Consider the following 14,623-nt stretch of genomic DNA (forward strand, 5'->3'; position numbering starts at 1 on the left):
GCCGTAGTTCGCCCCGCCTTGTCCCGCGCCCGCCTCCCGAGCCGAGGCGGTGACGACGCCGGAGAGGAAATGTCAGCGGCGCCGGGCCCCGCGGCACGGAAGGAGCCGGGCGGAGCTGCGTGCGCGGCGATTTAAGGCCTCGCGCGGGGGAGAGGCGGCAGCGAGCATGGAAGGCGGCCGGGCCGTGCGGGGGAGCGCCTGCTGAGCGCGGTGAGGGGCGGCACGGGCCGCAGCGTCGAATCGCGGCCGGGGAGGGGCGCGGCACGGCGGGGGGCGCGGACGGCCCGGCCCGACCGCGGTTCCCGTCACTGGGCTGCGGGCGGCCGACGGGCCTGGGCTCCTCCCGGCGCTGAGGAATCGGAGATCCGACGCTCGTTTTTCGGCTTTGCGCCCATTTTCGGGTGCTTTATGTTCCGCCGCGGCCCCCGCGGCGCTCCGGGCTGTGTCGCAGGGCAGCTGTCGTTGCTTCGGCACCGTGTGGAATCCGGCCTCGGCTGCTCGGAGCCTCCTGTCGCGGGCAGGGTCGTGCCCGCGGCAGCGGGACGCATGGCACCAGGGGCCCGGTCGGGCACAGCCGCGAGCGGAGGGGTAAATAAGACTTAATTGTAATTTCAGTTCTGATTTTCCAAACAGTCTGTCCGTCTCACTGCGGCGTTCTGGTTGTAACCACGTGAAGACCTCCTCAGTGACACCTGTTCTGTGTGAGCATCCCCCAGGCAGCCTGCGTCGCAGGTTCTGTTCTTCTGGGTTCATCCTGCAGCTACACAGCTTTCATGTCGTACATCTTGGTGCCTACCCACTGTCTATTCTCTCTGATGTGTTATTATTTCCAGAGTACTATATGCAAAGATTAAATGTTTAGTTAGTTTTAAACCTTGTTTACATACATTATTTTAGAATCATAGATTGGCAGGGGTTGGAAGGGATGTTAAAGCCCAACCCCCCCGGTGGGCTGGTTGCTCCCACCAGCTCAGGCTGCGCAGAGCCCCATTCAAACCAGCCTTGAGCACCTCCAGGCATGGGGCATCACAGCTCTCTGGGCAGCAGCGCCAGTGCCTCACTGCCCTCTGAGCAAAGAATCTTCTCCTAATGTCTAACCCAAATCTCTTCTCTTCTAGTTTAGAGCCATTCCTCCTTGTCCTGTCACTATTGGAGCATGTAAAAAGTTTGTCACCTTCTTGCTTGTAAGCTCTCTTCCTGGAGAGGAGCAGGTTCTGTAGGGCAGTAGTTGAGACAGAGGCTTGATAGAATTCAGGAAGTGTTTGGACAACACTCTCAGACGTATGGTCTGGTTTTTAGGTGGTTGTGTATGTAGCCAGGGGCTGACCTCGATGATCGTCTTGGATCCCTCCAACTCAGGATATTCTGTAATTCTGTACATTCCAAGATAATTGAAATTGCAGGCATTAATAAAATACTGGTTGGTGTGTGGTTTGATCACTGTTTCTTAGAAGAGCAAAGCTATGCAGATTGCATCTGTTGGCTCATTTCAGAGATTATTTCTTTTTAATGGTGCAGTAGGGTGACTGCACTGATCAGCTTTTGTGGGCAGCTGAAGGCCAGTTTCTTTCTGTAGATAGTTTTGTCTGTGCTAAGAAGCTCTTCATCTGTCATCTGCTTATCTGATCCCTGTGGTGCAAGGGTAAGTGTGTACTACAGAACTTGGGAGGTAACAAAAAAAGAAAATCAGCAGACTGAGCAGAGCTGAGTATGAAAGTGTCTGAAGGGATTGCTTTTCAGTGTTACGTTCTCTTCTTTTTAGTATTTCTGAAATGTGAGATAGTCCACTTTATTTTTTTAAAGATGAATGTTTCTAAAGCTTAGAGTTAAGCACTTATATTGGTGATGTTGGTTGATATTGGTTTGACAGAAAGGCAGGAGCTCACCGTGGAACTCACCATTGATAGTGTGCTGGAGGTGGCAGCTTTCTTCTTACCTGTGCTCCAGAGCTTGGATTCAGCTTGAAGTGGGAGGTGCTGCTGCACAGATGTTTTTTTCAGCATGCTTTGGCTGTCTTCAATGTTGTTCTTTACAGCATCCCTTTCACAATTCATTAATTTCCCTGCTGGGCCTTTCTACACAGATGTGCCCTGATATTTTTAGTCCTGTTTTGGAATACCTTTGCTATAAAATTGAGAGCTATTTAGAATCTTTAAGAAGCAGCACAGTTGGTTTTCTGCTGTTTCATCTATTAACACATAATTTCTGTGCCAGGCTGAGTGAGCAGTTAGTTCATTTGTAATGTAAGTATCCCTGCACTTGGATAGACTCCAGGCTGGCAGGGTAACTTAAGACATGATGGTAGGGAGTCTTCAAGGTTACTGAAGTATGAATTGACCCTTTCAGGGTTCTTGCTAAGTCCTTAGCTGTGTTTGGACCTTAGAAGATTTCCTGCAGGAATTTTGAAGCTCTTGCCCTGTGTGGGGCTACTCAGATTCTTCCATTCATAAGCTTCAGAATATATGGTTTTAAAGCCCATGTCTAAAACAAAATAGCTTTGGATCTAAATTACAGTAAGTTGTGTTTTTTTCTTAAGTGATGGAGTGTCAATAGATACTCTTCAGTTAATAAGCTTGTTACTTCTTGTAATTGTTTAACAGAAACATTGGAGCAGAGAGAGCTCTTTTGAAGTAGTTCTCTGATCACAGGAGAAAATTTTCTGAGGGTTCAGGAATTTTAGCCAGCTCATTCTGGGGAGTGCTAATAGTTGAGAAACAGGATTGTGGGCAAGTATCTTATCTTTCTGTGAGCTAACAGCCAGCTTCAGAGGCACGTGCGGTTTCCCACAGGTAAGCATGTCTTTCAGTAATATATTCTACGTCTTCATTCTGTTACCAAGAGACCCAGATGTGGCTGTCCTCATAAGAAGATTTTGTTCACAATAAGAGATGTGTTGTTTCTCTCTTTGTAAGACTTTTTTTTATTTATTTGGGTTTTTTTTTCTCCCTAGAACTACTTTTTACTGTTTTCTGTCTAACATTTTTGAACAAAATCTTTGAAAGTGAGTTGAAGCTGTGCTAAGTTCAATTCCCTCTTTATTTTAGTGCGTTGTGTACACACTTGTAACCTTTTTGAAATCTCTGGTTAGGAACTGAGTGCAGCATCTTACACAGAAAGTTTTCACATTCTATACAGATTTCTGCTCCTTAGGTGTGACTGTAGTAAAAAATTCTATAGGTATGACTCATGGAGGGTATGATGTATAATTTTAATTACATAGCATAAGGTGTGGCTATGATGGGCATCCAAAGTTGCATATGTCAGATAGCTCTGCCTTAATAAAATTGGGCTTTGAGTGAAGAGGAAATGCTGTATTTTTAGTGGAATTTGGTATTATACTATGAATGTGAAAGACTTTCTTTTCTGAGGAAATGAGAATAGTTCATTCTATGTATTCTATTGTACTATCGAGAAGTAGATTAGATGCCTTGGATTCATGAATTACAAATTAGCTGTCCAAAATGCAGTACAGGCAGATAGCAGGGGGATGTTTTGACTTGATAAAATTACCGATTACTTAATAAACCTCTTACAAAATAGACAATATAGGAAGTGAATATAGAAAGTACATCTTTCATAAAATACAAGAAGGTAATTCAACCCATTTTCAGAATATGGGGTGCTTTGTGTATAACAGCTGACATGAAGTAAATAGACTGTTTTCAGTATTTAGAAATTAAATGCAAAAGGAGCAAAATGGGGTAAACAAATCTTCAGGGAAAATTCAGGGAATAACTGTTGTATGTGTCCCAAAGGACTTCCTAAAGGAAGTACTGTGGCATCACAAACTTTGAAATTCTTTACTAGTAATAAAGCATTTTTCAATGCGTAGAGATCTTATAGCATATTTTAGCTGTGTACTGTGGAATTAGTAGAAGAAACAGTTTACTTGAACAGAATTTGAGTAAAATGAGGGAAATTTTAGTAGTAGCATTTCTTTTAAATCCCTGGATTTCAGTGACAATTAAAAACACTTAAAAATAGAACAGTGAGGAAATGATGTCAAAAGGTCTTTCAGTTGAATCAAAACAAATAAAATGGTAACTTTGGTGGAAAAGCAAGTTAGTCTGAGCAGGGTAAACATATATATATATTTTTAAATGGATGAAGTGTTAAAAATCAGAAACAATTTTACTAACTGTATAACAAGGTGATGACGCTTTCTCAGCAGATTTGTGCAGCTCACTGGTCTTTTGCTTAGTAGCATGCCTGAGTGAGGACGAGCTTTCTAAGAATTTTTAGCAGTAATGGTAACTGACTGTAACAGTAAGTCATCCCAGAGAAAAGGAAAATATAGTAATTCTAATAGTGAATGGAGACCTGTGTTCTTCTGAAGAAGAGCAGAAGAAAAGTAGGAAGGTGAATTAGCTAGCTAACACATTCCCTCCTATGAAATTTTAGAAGAGCTGCATTGCAAGTAGCTTCGCTGTATTTTTATGCTCTATTAACTCTAGAGTAGAGAATTTAAATGCATAGTTGATCAACAGTCCATTAGATAGAAGTTTCTGAGTAGCTTTTTGGAAACATTTAAGTTTAAACCTCTCCTTTGTTAAAATTACTTGAATTCTTCTGGATGAAGATAAAAGAGTTTTTTTGGTGTTTTTTTTTTAATTTGTAGTTATTGTAAAAGTTATAGTCTTACATAATCTTATTCGCAGACAAAAAATGATTTCAGGATCTTCTGGACCATGAAGATGCGGAAGAGTTCAAAGCATCTTACTGAAAAAATCTTCATTCTTTTTGAATGACATCAGAAAAACCTGTTATAAAGTTCAAAAATGTATATTGAAAACTTTTCTGCCTAAATATCTTTCAGAGATTTTAATGTAATTAAATAACGTCTTGTCTTGCAGTTCTAATCAGCCTTCTTATGTGAGCTCTGCTGTGTGTCTGGAGTGAACCTTCAATAATGAGTGGTGCAGCGTTGGGCCTTGAGATTGTGTTTGTCTTTTTTCTGGCCTTATTCCTACTTCATCGATATGGAGACTTCAGGAAACAGCATAGGCTGGTGATCATTGCAACATTACTGGCTTGGTATCTCTGCTTTCTAATTGTATTTATACTGCCTTTGGACGTCAGTACGGTAAGAAGTTTGTAAGATTTTCCACTCTGTTAGGTAAAATGAGGCATTTGTATTTTTGTTTTTAAATTCGTATTTGCAGAGTACTATATTTAAAACAGCAAATAAAGTTCTCTAATAGTATCTTTTTAAACTTAGCACATCAGTTTTTGCATGACAACTTCTCAATTACAGTTAATTTTGTTGCTCTTATAAGACAACAAATCTTTCACATCTTTTAGAATTCTTTTTGTTTATAGCAATTTTTAAAACTATTTCAGCAGCATAAAAGCACTTCCATTTTATTTTCTTTGCCTGCATGCAGATTGCATGTTGAGTGTTTATTACTTTAATTGCTTCCAAATGTAAATTCAGAGGAAAGGAAATGTGTTTAAAATGGGACTTGTTTTTTAATTACATGTTGTACTTTTTTCCCGATAAAAAATTCTTTTAGACAATTTATAATCGATGCAAGCTTGCTGTTAACTCCAGCCCTGCAGAAACCAATGGCTCTTTTGTTACTCTTGCTCCAAGGTAAGTCTTCTTCAAATAGGCTTTTCTTAAAGAAATATTTCATGGCTTCCTTTATGTAAGTATTACCTGTTTGATGTGACATTTGAAGATTGGAAGCATATAGGAGAGTGAGAGAAGAGGCGAAGAAAGTTGTATCTGCATCTATTGGTAGGCATTTATTTGTAATACCTCTAGTTCTAATTAATTACCTAAATATTCCTATTGATGCTTTCAATTTCATAATAGACTTCTGCTGTTGTTAAACTGATAGAAGTAAGTTTTTTTTAATAACTTTGGTTATCTACCAGGAAATGCTTTGAATGCTCCATAATTTTAAGGCTTTGGATATGAAAATCTAATTCTATAAATCATGAATGTAGAGATTAATAGACTTGTTTTATATTCAGGGAGCATATGTAAGGGTTATTATAATTGTGCATATATAATAATTGAAGTTAGAATAGAGTAGATCAGTGGGATATAGGAATAGTTCAGATGATCTTCAAAGATGAGTGCAGCAGTCTGATCACTTCAGGGCTAACCAGAAGTTAAAGCATATTACTGAGGACATTATCCAGATGCCTCTTCAAAACTGACAGGTACGCAGCATTGAACACCTCACTAGAAAGCCTTTTCCAGTGTTTGACCACCCTTGTGGTAATTAAGTTTTTCCTCATGTCCTCCCTGAGAGGAAAAAAATAAAAGAAAATCAGTAATCTGAAACTGCTCACGTGCTCTCTTCTGGCAGGAAGGAAATAATCAATAAAAGATGGGAAACGTGGATGTATGTTGACTCTTTCTGTGTCTCCTTTGCCTCTGTTGGCTAGTTCCACATCTTGCAGATATGTGCAGTGTAGTTACATTTAAGATGTCCATTATGTGCAATGTAATGCCAGATTTGTTTTCCAAAAGTAGAGACTGCCAGGATATTGTTATTTATGGATACACTCTAAAATGCTAGACCTAGTAACACAACTTTTTACCTTTTGTTTTAGACTATTCAGTGTATGTTGATTAAGTATATTTAGGTAAATACACAATGTGAAAACTATTTAATAGCCTTGTGACTTGCCTGTAATTCCAGAATATGCTGACAACTGTTATACAGTATATGACTTGAGACTATAAAATAGAAATATTAACTTAGTTGGCTAGATCGTGTTAGTATTAATCAGATCTTAAAATTTTGTTTGAAACCTCTAGTCACACCGAGTGTCATACCATCTTAATTTGATAGTTCTGAAAATATTTAGACTGTACATAGAGGAAAAAAAAACACCTCACAGCACAGGTTTAACTGGTTTCATTCTGGAAAACATCAATTATTTCTCAACAGATACTCCTATTGAACTGGTGGAGTTGCCCCTTGACTCACCATTATTTTATTGCTCAGACAAGTGTGGAAAATAACACCACAAGTATCTTGGTGCAGATGAGCACTATGCCATTTGTTCTGCTCTGTCAAAAAGGTTCCAGAGGCTTTTTTTCTGTTTGTGTCCTGAAGCAAACATTACCTTTGTTGTAACTGTTGAAAGATACAACAAAATCAGTTTATGAGATGCAACTAAGCTGAGTTGGTTTATAGGAGAAACAACTAATATACTTTCTTGCCACTAAATAGTCTTCTTAGTATATTGAGGTGGTATGCTCCCTAGATACTTCTGAAAAATCTACGGTGCAAACTGAAGTTAAATGCTTTTCTTTTTATGAAGGAAGTGCAAAAAGAAAAAATAAAGCCTTGAATTACTTATTGAAATGTCTCTTTGAGCAGGCTCTTTTTAAATTAAGCCGCCTTGTCCAAATATGTTATTTTTAGTGAGTCAAATACTAAATATACTTCAGTTTATTCTCTTCTGGTATGGTTGATGGTTGAGTAGTTAAAAAATAATGTGTTATTTCTTTTGCTTTTTCCAAAATCCTTTCTAGATAGTGGAATTTAAAGAGGGGAAAAAAAAAGCAATTCAAGACTTTTGACTTAACAACTACTAATAAGTTTCTGTATGTTATTACAGCAAGCAAAAATGTTTCAAACCATGGAGTTACATCCCTAATGGAATTATGCCAATTTTCTGGCGTGTTGTATACTGGACATCACAATTTTTAACATGGTAAGTTAAGCCAAGGAATATGACAGTGTTATACGCGTCCAATTTATAAGTGTTATGTTGTAGCACTCGCAATATCATCATTTTGCAAAGCTATCAACGAAATTTCTTTCGTAGTTTAACCTGAAAGGTGGTTGTTTGCTCACTACCCTCGCTTCCCAGTGGGATGAGGGAGAGAATCGGGGGGAAAAAAAGTATAACTTGTGGGTTGACATAGAAACTATTTACTACAATAAGGTAAAGAAAAGAAAAAAGAGTAATAGCTATGACAAAATTTCCTTGCCTCTGTAAAGCACTGGTCAGCAGCAGCTGAAACATTGATGTATTATCAACGTTGTTCTTCTCCTAAACAAAGCATAGCGTCACACCAGACACTATGAAGAAAAACAACTCTGTCTCAGCTGAAACTGAGATATTTCTCTAAATACTGTATCATGTATTTTTTTTGTGCCTCTCTTCAGGTGGCAGCCTTTTACTTGTAGTTCACATTCGTATCTGAAACTGACCAACTTACAGATTTTTATGGGGGGATTATCTGAAAAGATTGCATTTTAGACAACATAACATCAAATGATTAAGTTGGGTAATTTTAATGTAAATTATTTGATTTCATTAAATTATATAGTAAAAAAACTATAAATATATCTACTTCAAACTGATAGTGATTTTGGTTTAGATTATACATAATCAGTGACCAACACATTCTTAAATAGCTACTTCTTTTTTTCAGTCATGAAAATCAAGATCAAGGTAGCAAGCTCTTGATAAGGAGTTTTTTCCTAGTAAAGCTAACTACTGCTTTTATCTACAACTTGTTTTTAAAGATTTGCCCTCAGACCAATTTATCTGGAATAAGAACTTCATTAGCTCATCTTGTCAGAAACTTTGAACACCTTTGTGTCAATGTCTTGCTTCTGATAGACTATTATATGTGCATATGTATGTATGTATATGTGTATATTTTTTTTTGATCAGCTGATCTGTTTTGCTTTTGTTTGCATTCTTCATAGGATTCTGCTACCTTTCATGCAATCGTATGCTAGGTCAGGAGGGTTCTCCATTACTGGAAAGATTAAAACTGCACTGATTGAGAATGCAATATATTATGGCACTTATCTGCTGATTTTTGGAGCATTTTTAATATATGTTGCTGTAAACCCAAAGTTCAATTTACAATGGTAAGAATAATATTGTAAGTATTGTAATGTTGTACACTGCCTAGTTGCTGTCAGCTTATGTGACTGACTACAAATCCTGAGTTCTGAAACTGTTTCTTACAGAGTCTCCTGATGTGGTGTTATGACCTCACTTTTATTAAGTTTGCTAACTTTATATTGTTAGGAACATATTCCTTTGAGGAAGAATATTTTATCTCCCTCCAGGAAGAATATTTTATCTCCCTCGAGGAAAGGCATGCCCGAAAGAACTTTTGCCACTTCTGGAAATGTACTAGATGTTAAAATCATGATGGGTTTAAATCCCAACTAAATAATGAATTGGGCCTAGGCAACAGTTTCAGAGTTTGTTTCTGTAAATTTGAAAGCCTTGTTTGTGCACAGACACTCCAAGGTTACTTTCTTGCAGGTGGGATGGAGGATTATATCTTGTTGACTTTGCTTTTTTGGTTGTGGTCTTTGTTTTCTTTAGGAATCAACTTCAGACTATTGGGATAGCTGCTGCAAACACGTGGGGTCTCTTTCTTCTTGTGTTGCTGTTGGGCTATGGTCTGGTGGAAATTCCCCGTTCTCACTGGAATGGGGCTAAGAGGGGTTATCTTCTCATGAAGACCTATTTCAAAGCTGCCAAACTGATGACTGAAAAAGCAGATGCAGAGGAGAATTTGGAGGATGTTATGGAGGTAGGCAACTAGTTATGCCACGAAGTAACTGAAGGTTATTGTCTGTCTGTCATCATTGAATTTCTTGATATTAGGCATTTGTGGCAAGAAAATGCAAGTACTTACTATGAGGTATCTGTAGTTTAAGATCATCATAGTGTGCCTCTTGATGACACTACATCCTATATAAGTATCAGAAGGGAAGTACTTTGCTAACTAGAAGAATATTTATCTCATGGCAACCTGCTAGTCATTATTTGTTAGTTTTTTTTCTGTTTGTTTGTTCTTTTTTTTATTATTATTTATTGACCTTTTCAGAGTAATGTTGGTGACTAATGAATAGCAATCCAGAAAATCCGGTGTATGGGTGTTTTGCTAGTGTTCTTGAAACTATGTTGTGTATGCTTTTGTGCTCATCTTTCAGTATGTTTTGGAGTCATAGAGTTGCTTGGGTTCTGGTTCTAACCCCCATGATGTAATCAGGGCTGTCAGTCACTAGATCAGGCTTCCCACAACCTTATTCAGTTTGAATGCCATCCCCTCCAGGGATGGGGCATTCACAGTGTATCAAGGCAACCTGTTCTTTTATGTTCTGGGTAAAGAATTTGTTCCTAACATCTAAGCTAGATGTAAAACCATTCCAAAGTATCACTATCAGACAAAAAGCTGGTCTGGCTCTTGTTTACAAGTATATATTTTAAGTATAGGAAGGCCGTAGTGTGGTCTTCCTTGTGCCTTTTCTTCTCCAGGCTAAGCAAGCCTAGTCTTTCTTCATAATAGAGGTACTGTAGCCTTCTGATCTTCTCTGTGGCCTCCTCTTTACTTGTTTCAATAGCTCCACGTCTTTCTTGTGCTGGAGGCTGCAGACCTGGACACAATACTGCAGGTGGGTCCTCACAAGGGAAGAGTGGAGGGGGGCAATCACCTCCACCTGCTGGTCATTCCTTGTTAGAGGCAGCTCAGGTTACAGTTGACCTTCTGAGCTGCAAGCATACACTGCTGGCTTGCATAAAGTTTTTCATCCACCATAATCTGAATCCTTTTCTGCAAGGCTGCTCTCAGCGACTTCTCCAGGTTGTGCACATCTGGGTGCCACAATCCAAATGCAGTACCTTGCACTGGGCCTTGTTGAACCTTATTATGTTCATGTCAGCCCGCTTCTTGAGTTTGTTCGGGTTCCTTTGGATGACATCATTTATTCTGTAATGTCAGCCATACCACAAGCTTGCTGAGGGTGCACTTGATTCCCTTGACTAGGTTGTCAAGATAAAGATGTTAAATGGCATTGGTCATAAGGCAGAGCTATGGTGGACATCTCTTGTCACTGGCCTCTGTCTAAGCATAAAGCCTTTGTCTGCAAACATCCAATCAATTCTTTATCCACTGAAGAATCCACCATTCAAATCCACATCTCTCTGACTTAGAGATAACATTGTGGTCTGGGAAGATATCAAAGGTCTTGTGGAAATCCAGGCAGATGACATCACTTATTCTTCCTTTTCTCTGCTGGTGCTGTCTCCCATGTCTGCCAGATTTGTCAGGCATGATCTGTAATTGGTGAAGCCATGCTGATTATCTTGGTTCACCTCCTTGTCTCACAGATACTTTAACACAGCTTTCAGCAGGATCTGCCTCATGCCTTTCCCAGGCATTGGGTTAGCATTCACAATCCTGTAGTTCCTTAGGTCTTCGTTTTTCACTTTCTTAAGAATGGAGTAATGTTTCTGTTTCTCTGGAGACTTCGCATGACAGCCAGAACTTTTTAAGTATGATGGAAAATGGCTTGGTAACCACATCAGTGAGTTCTTTTAAGGCTCTGGGATTAATGTCATTGGTCGCTGAAGGCTTGTACACATTCAGTAGGCAATTCATTGGATAATCTTGTACTTACTGGGAGGGATTTTGCTCCCTCAACCCCCACCTCCAGGTTCAGGGATGTGAGCAGCATGAGAAGTCTGACTACCAGTGAAGGCTGAGGCAAAGAACTCTATGAGTACCTAAACCTTCTCTTTAACTGCTGTTGCTGGTTCTCCCTTTTGATTTATCACAGGCGGTATACTCTCTTCTTGCTTTTCTCTTCTGAAAAGTGTACCTGTAGAATCCCTTCTTGTTGTTTTTCACATTCTTCTCTAAGATCAGTTTCATCTGTACCTTTGCTTTCCTGGTACCATACCTGGATAATGTCCATGTATTCTTCCCAGGCCACATTTCCTTGCTTCTGCTGTCTGTACAGTTTTCCTTTTGCCTCAGTCTAAAGAGCAGGTTCTTGGTTAGCCGTGCCAGTTCCCTGCCTCTTGTTCTTGGTTTCTTAAGGTGGGGAATGGAGAGCTCTTTTGCTATCAGAAGGGTGTCTGCGAAGAGCTGCCAGCTTGGTTTTGTTCATATGTGCCTGTGAACAGTTTTGCAGGGGAGCTCATCCAACAGTTCCTTGAACTGGAATTTGCTCTCCTGAAGTTCAGGGTCCTGACTTTGAAGAGCTCAGCTGGGGCATGGTTGCTACAGCCCAGAATGTCTCAACTTTAGCCTCTTTATTGAGCTTATCTGCATTGGTGGGCAGCAGTCTTAAGGTACTTCAGGATCTTTGGAGGTACCAAGTTGGATTTGCAGGACCACTCTGTGCTCTTCAAATACAAAATAGATCAATGTTTTTTCCAAGATTTTCTTGTGAGAGAGACATTGCTGTTGCTTGTGTGAGGAAGCAGTATTTCCTAACGTGTTGTAGTAACAGAACGGAAATGCTGTGTCCTGCTGTACTGTTGTAATACTGTGGCATAGAAGTAATACTCAGAGGAGCTGCAGGAGAGGCTAGTAACTTCTGTGATGATTCAACATAACATAACAGTGAAGTCTTAATTCCTTCAGTAACAGCTCTACGATGAAAATGCTAAAAATATTAGAGGTACATAACTATGAAATTTAGTTGAGAAAGAGCAACAGTAACTTTGTTTAATAAGATAGCACTTGTTTTTTTGTTGTTTTTTTTTTACTTGACCGTGCTTTAGTTCCAGTAAGATGATTGACACATTCTGAGGTTATACCTTGTACAAGATAAAATCGGTTATATTGTTAATGCATATAAAAAGGTATTTCAAGTATTGAGAACTGGCAGTCACTTGTCTTATAATCTGCAGATGTTGCACTTTTCCTTTAGAAAACTTGTCCAATATATATATTCTTTATTTTCCAGCCTTCAGAGGAACACTGAAACTTGAAAATATAAAAAAAAAAAAAAAAAAAAAAAAAATTCCTAAGAGCAGCAGTGCTGACTCTTATAACTTGTGAATATTATACATTAGTGTTGTGGCAATTTAGTCAGAAAATTTTAACTTTCACCCATTTTAGTTTAGACCGTTTTCTTCCTTTATCTTCTTTCTTTAGAATGAAATTACTAAAATGCTAGAAATTGTAGTACCAGAGGACACTTAGAAAGCTACTTAGCTATAAATTCTGATTAGCATTCATGAGTAGAAAACAGTATTCCACAAACCAGAATAATATTTGCACGCTGACACTGTAGTGTGCTTTATAAATACATAACGTCTTTCTAAATTGTCCTTAATTTGTGTTTTATTGGATGTCTAGTAAAAAAAACTCATTAAGTTTTGCCGGTCATAGGCTCTGATGGTTACTGTTTTCGTTGGTAGGGAAGGAATTCTTGTCTTTTCCTGTAAAACTTCATCTACTTGAACTAAACAACTCTGTATTTTTTTTCTCGACAGGAAGTTCGTAAAGTAAGTGAGAGTATCAAGTATAATCACCCTTTGAGAAAATGTGTTGACACAATACTGAAAAAGGTAATAAATACATTAATTTGCTCTTCTTTAACTATCTTCAGCTGGTTCATGGTGGGGGGAGGAGGATGGAGTACTTCCAACATCTACTGAATGCTTGCATTTTATTTTCTCTTTAACTTGAATTTTCTAATTGGCACCTTGTGGTTTTCAGACCGGCTTTGGAGTTTGAATTCTGTACAGAATGAGTTACTATGATGAATGTAATTATCTGACGTGTTTTAAGATATGTAGTACGTTATGAGCAGAATTTGTAACAGTTGATTACATACAGTAATACCTTTTTTTTTCTGAAGTGTAATGAGGTATGTAGAAAATGCTGTGTTTTCCCACTGTGTGCCTTATTCTGAATTTTTGCAAAATACAAAGTATGTTCTTGAGAAATAGTTTTCAGTGCTTATCTTTTTGGTTAACAATATCAAACTGATCTTTTTTCAGAAGGAAAAAATATTTCTTCTAACAGTAGTAAATAAATGTTAGTATCAGAAGGAAAGATCTGTAGTTAGAGTGAGCTTCTCAGTTGCATGAAATGTTCATAACATTGAAAAATATATAAAAATACTGTTATTTTTCTTTTATTTCTAGTGTCCTACTGAGTACCAGGAAAGAATGGGTAGGAACATGGATGATTATGAGGATTTTGATGAAAGACAGAACAGTTATCCAAGTGAAAAAAGTTTGGTCAAACTTCACAAGCAGGTATATTAATAAATGAGGGAATGTGCAATTTATTCTAATGTAATGAGAATAAATACAAATCAAATATTTTTTTCAAAGTATTTTACCCAGATAGCTTACTGTAGTGCATGATTGTCCAGCTTTTTTGCTTGCCTGGCCACATTTAGTGAATAGAAATTGTCTTGGGTGGCATATACATAGTTTGCTCCAATAGTAGTGCCTCTGATTCATTTCCTTGGAAACAATAACAGATACGAAGAGCACAATAACGCTATTTGATAGACCAAATTCTGAGCTGCAAAACAGTGTTTTTCAACACTGTCGCCATCATTAGCTGTGCATTTTTGCCAGCAATGAACAAGAGCCTGCATGCCACGTAACAATCTGACCCACTGTCACCACTCCTGAAACACTACCCACCAACTCACTGTGCTCACATTCACCGTTGCACCACTCTGGACATGAACCAGCAACGTTCCCTCACAGCCTAGAAAGCCGACAATATTCTGGGCTGCATCAAAAGAAACATGGCCATCAGAATGAGGGAGGTGCCATCTACTCTGTGCTAGGGAGGCTTTACCTGAATTACTGAATCCAGATGTGGAATCCTCAGCCTAGGAAAAACATGGACCTGCTAGAG

The 14,623-nt window shown here is 38.8% G+C and overlaps 1 protein-coding gene across 3 annotated transcripts in view; it reads left to right on the forward strand.

Annotated features, from left to right (window-relative positions):
* The first annotated feature begins 71 nt into the window (after window positions 1–71).
* The window catches only part of LMBRD2 (LMBR1 domain containing 2), a 33,137-nt gene continuing 18,585 nt past the window's right edge, over window positions 72–14,623 (forward strand). The window contains exons 1-8 of one of the 3 annotated variants that reach the window (XM_052670501.1): window positions 72–210; window positions 4,854–5,083; window positions 5,514–5,593; window positions 7,585–7,680; window positions 8,688–8,855; window positions 9,325–9,535; window positions 13,234–13,308; window positions 13,891–14,004. In XM_052670501.1, coding sequence (XP_052526461.1) covers window positions 4,910–5,083; window positions 5,514–5,593; window positions 7,585–7,680; window positions 8,688–8,855; window positions 9,325–9,535; window positions 13,234–13,308; window positions 13,891–14,004 — 918 coding nt within the window. In that variant the 5' untranslated portion in view covers window positions 72–210; window positions 4,854–4,909. Of the gene's footprint in view, window positions 211–330; window positions 589–4,853; window positions 5,084–5,513; window positions 5,594–7,584; window positions 7,681–8,687; window positions 8,856–9,324; window positions 9,536–13,233; window positions 13,309–13,890; window positions 14,005–14,623 lie in introns of those variants that run through there. The other 2 variants (XM_052670499.1, XM_052670500.1) reach the window with 2 other exon arrangements.

Source organism: Tympanuchus pallidicinctus, unplaced genomic scaffold (genome assembly GCF_026119805.1).
Source record: "Tympanuchus pallidicinctus isolate F22 unplaced genomic scaffold, pur_lepc_1.0 scaffold9, whole genome shotgun sequence".
NCBI lineage: Eukaryota > Metazoa > Chordata > Aves > Galliformes > Phasianidae > Tympanuchus > Tympanuchus pallidicinctus.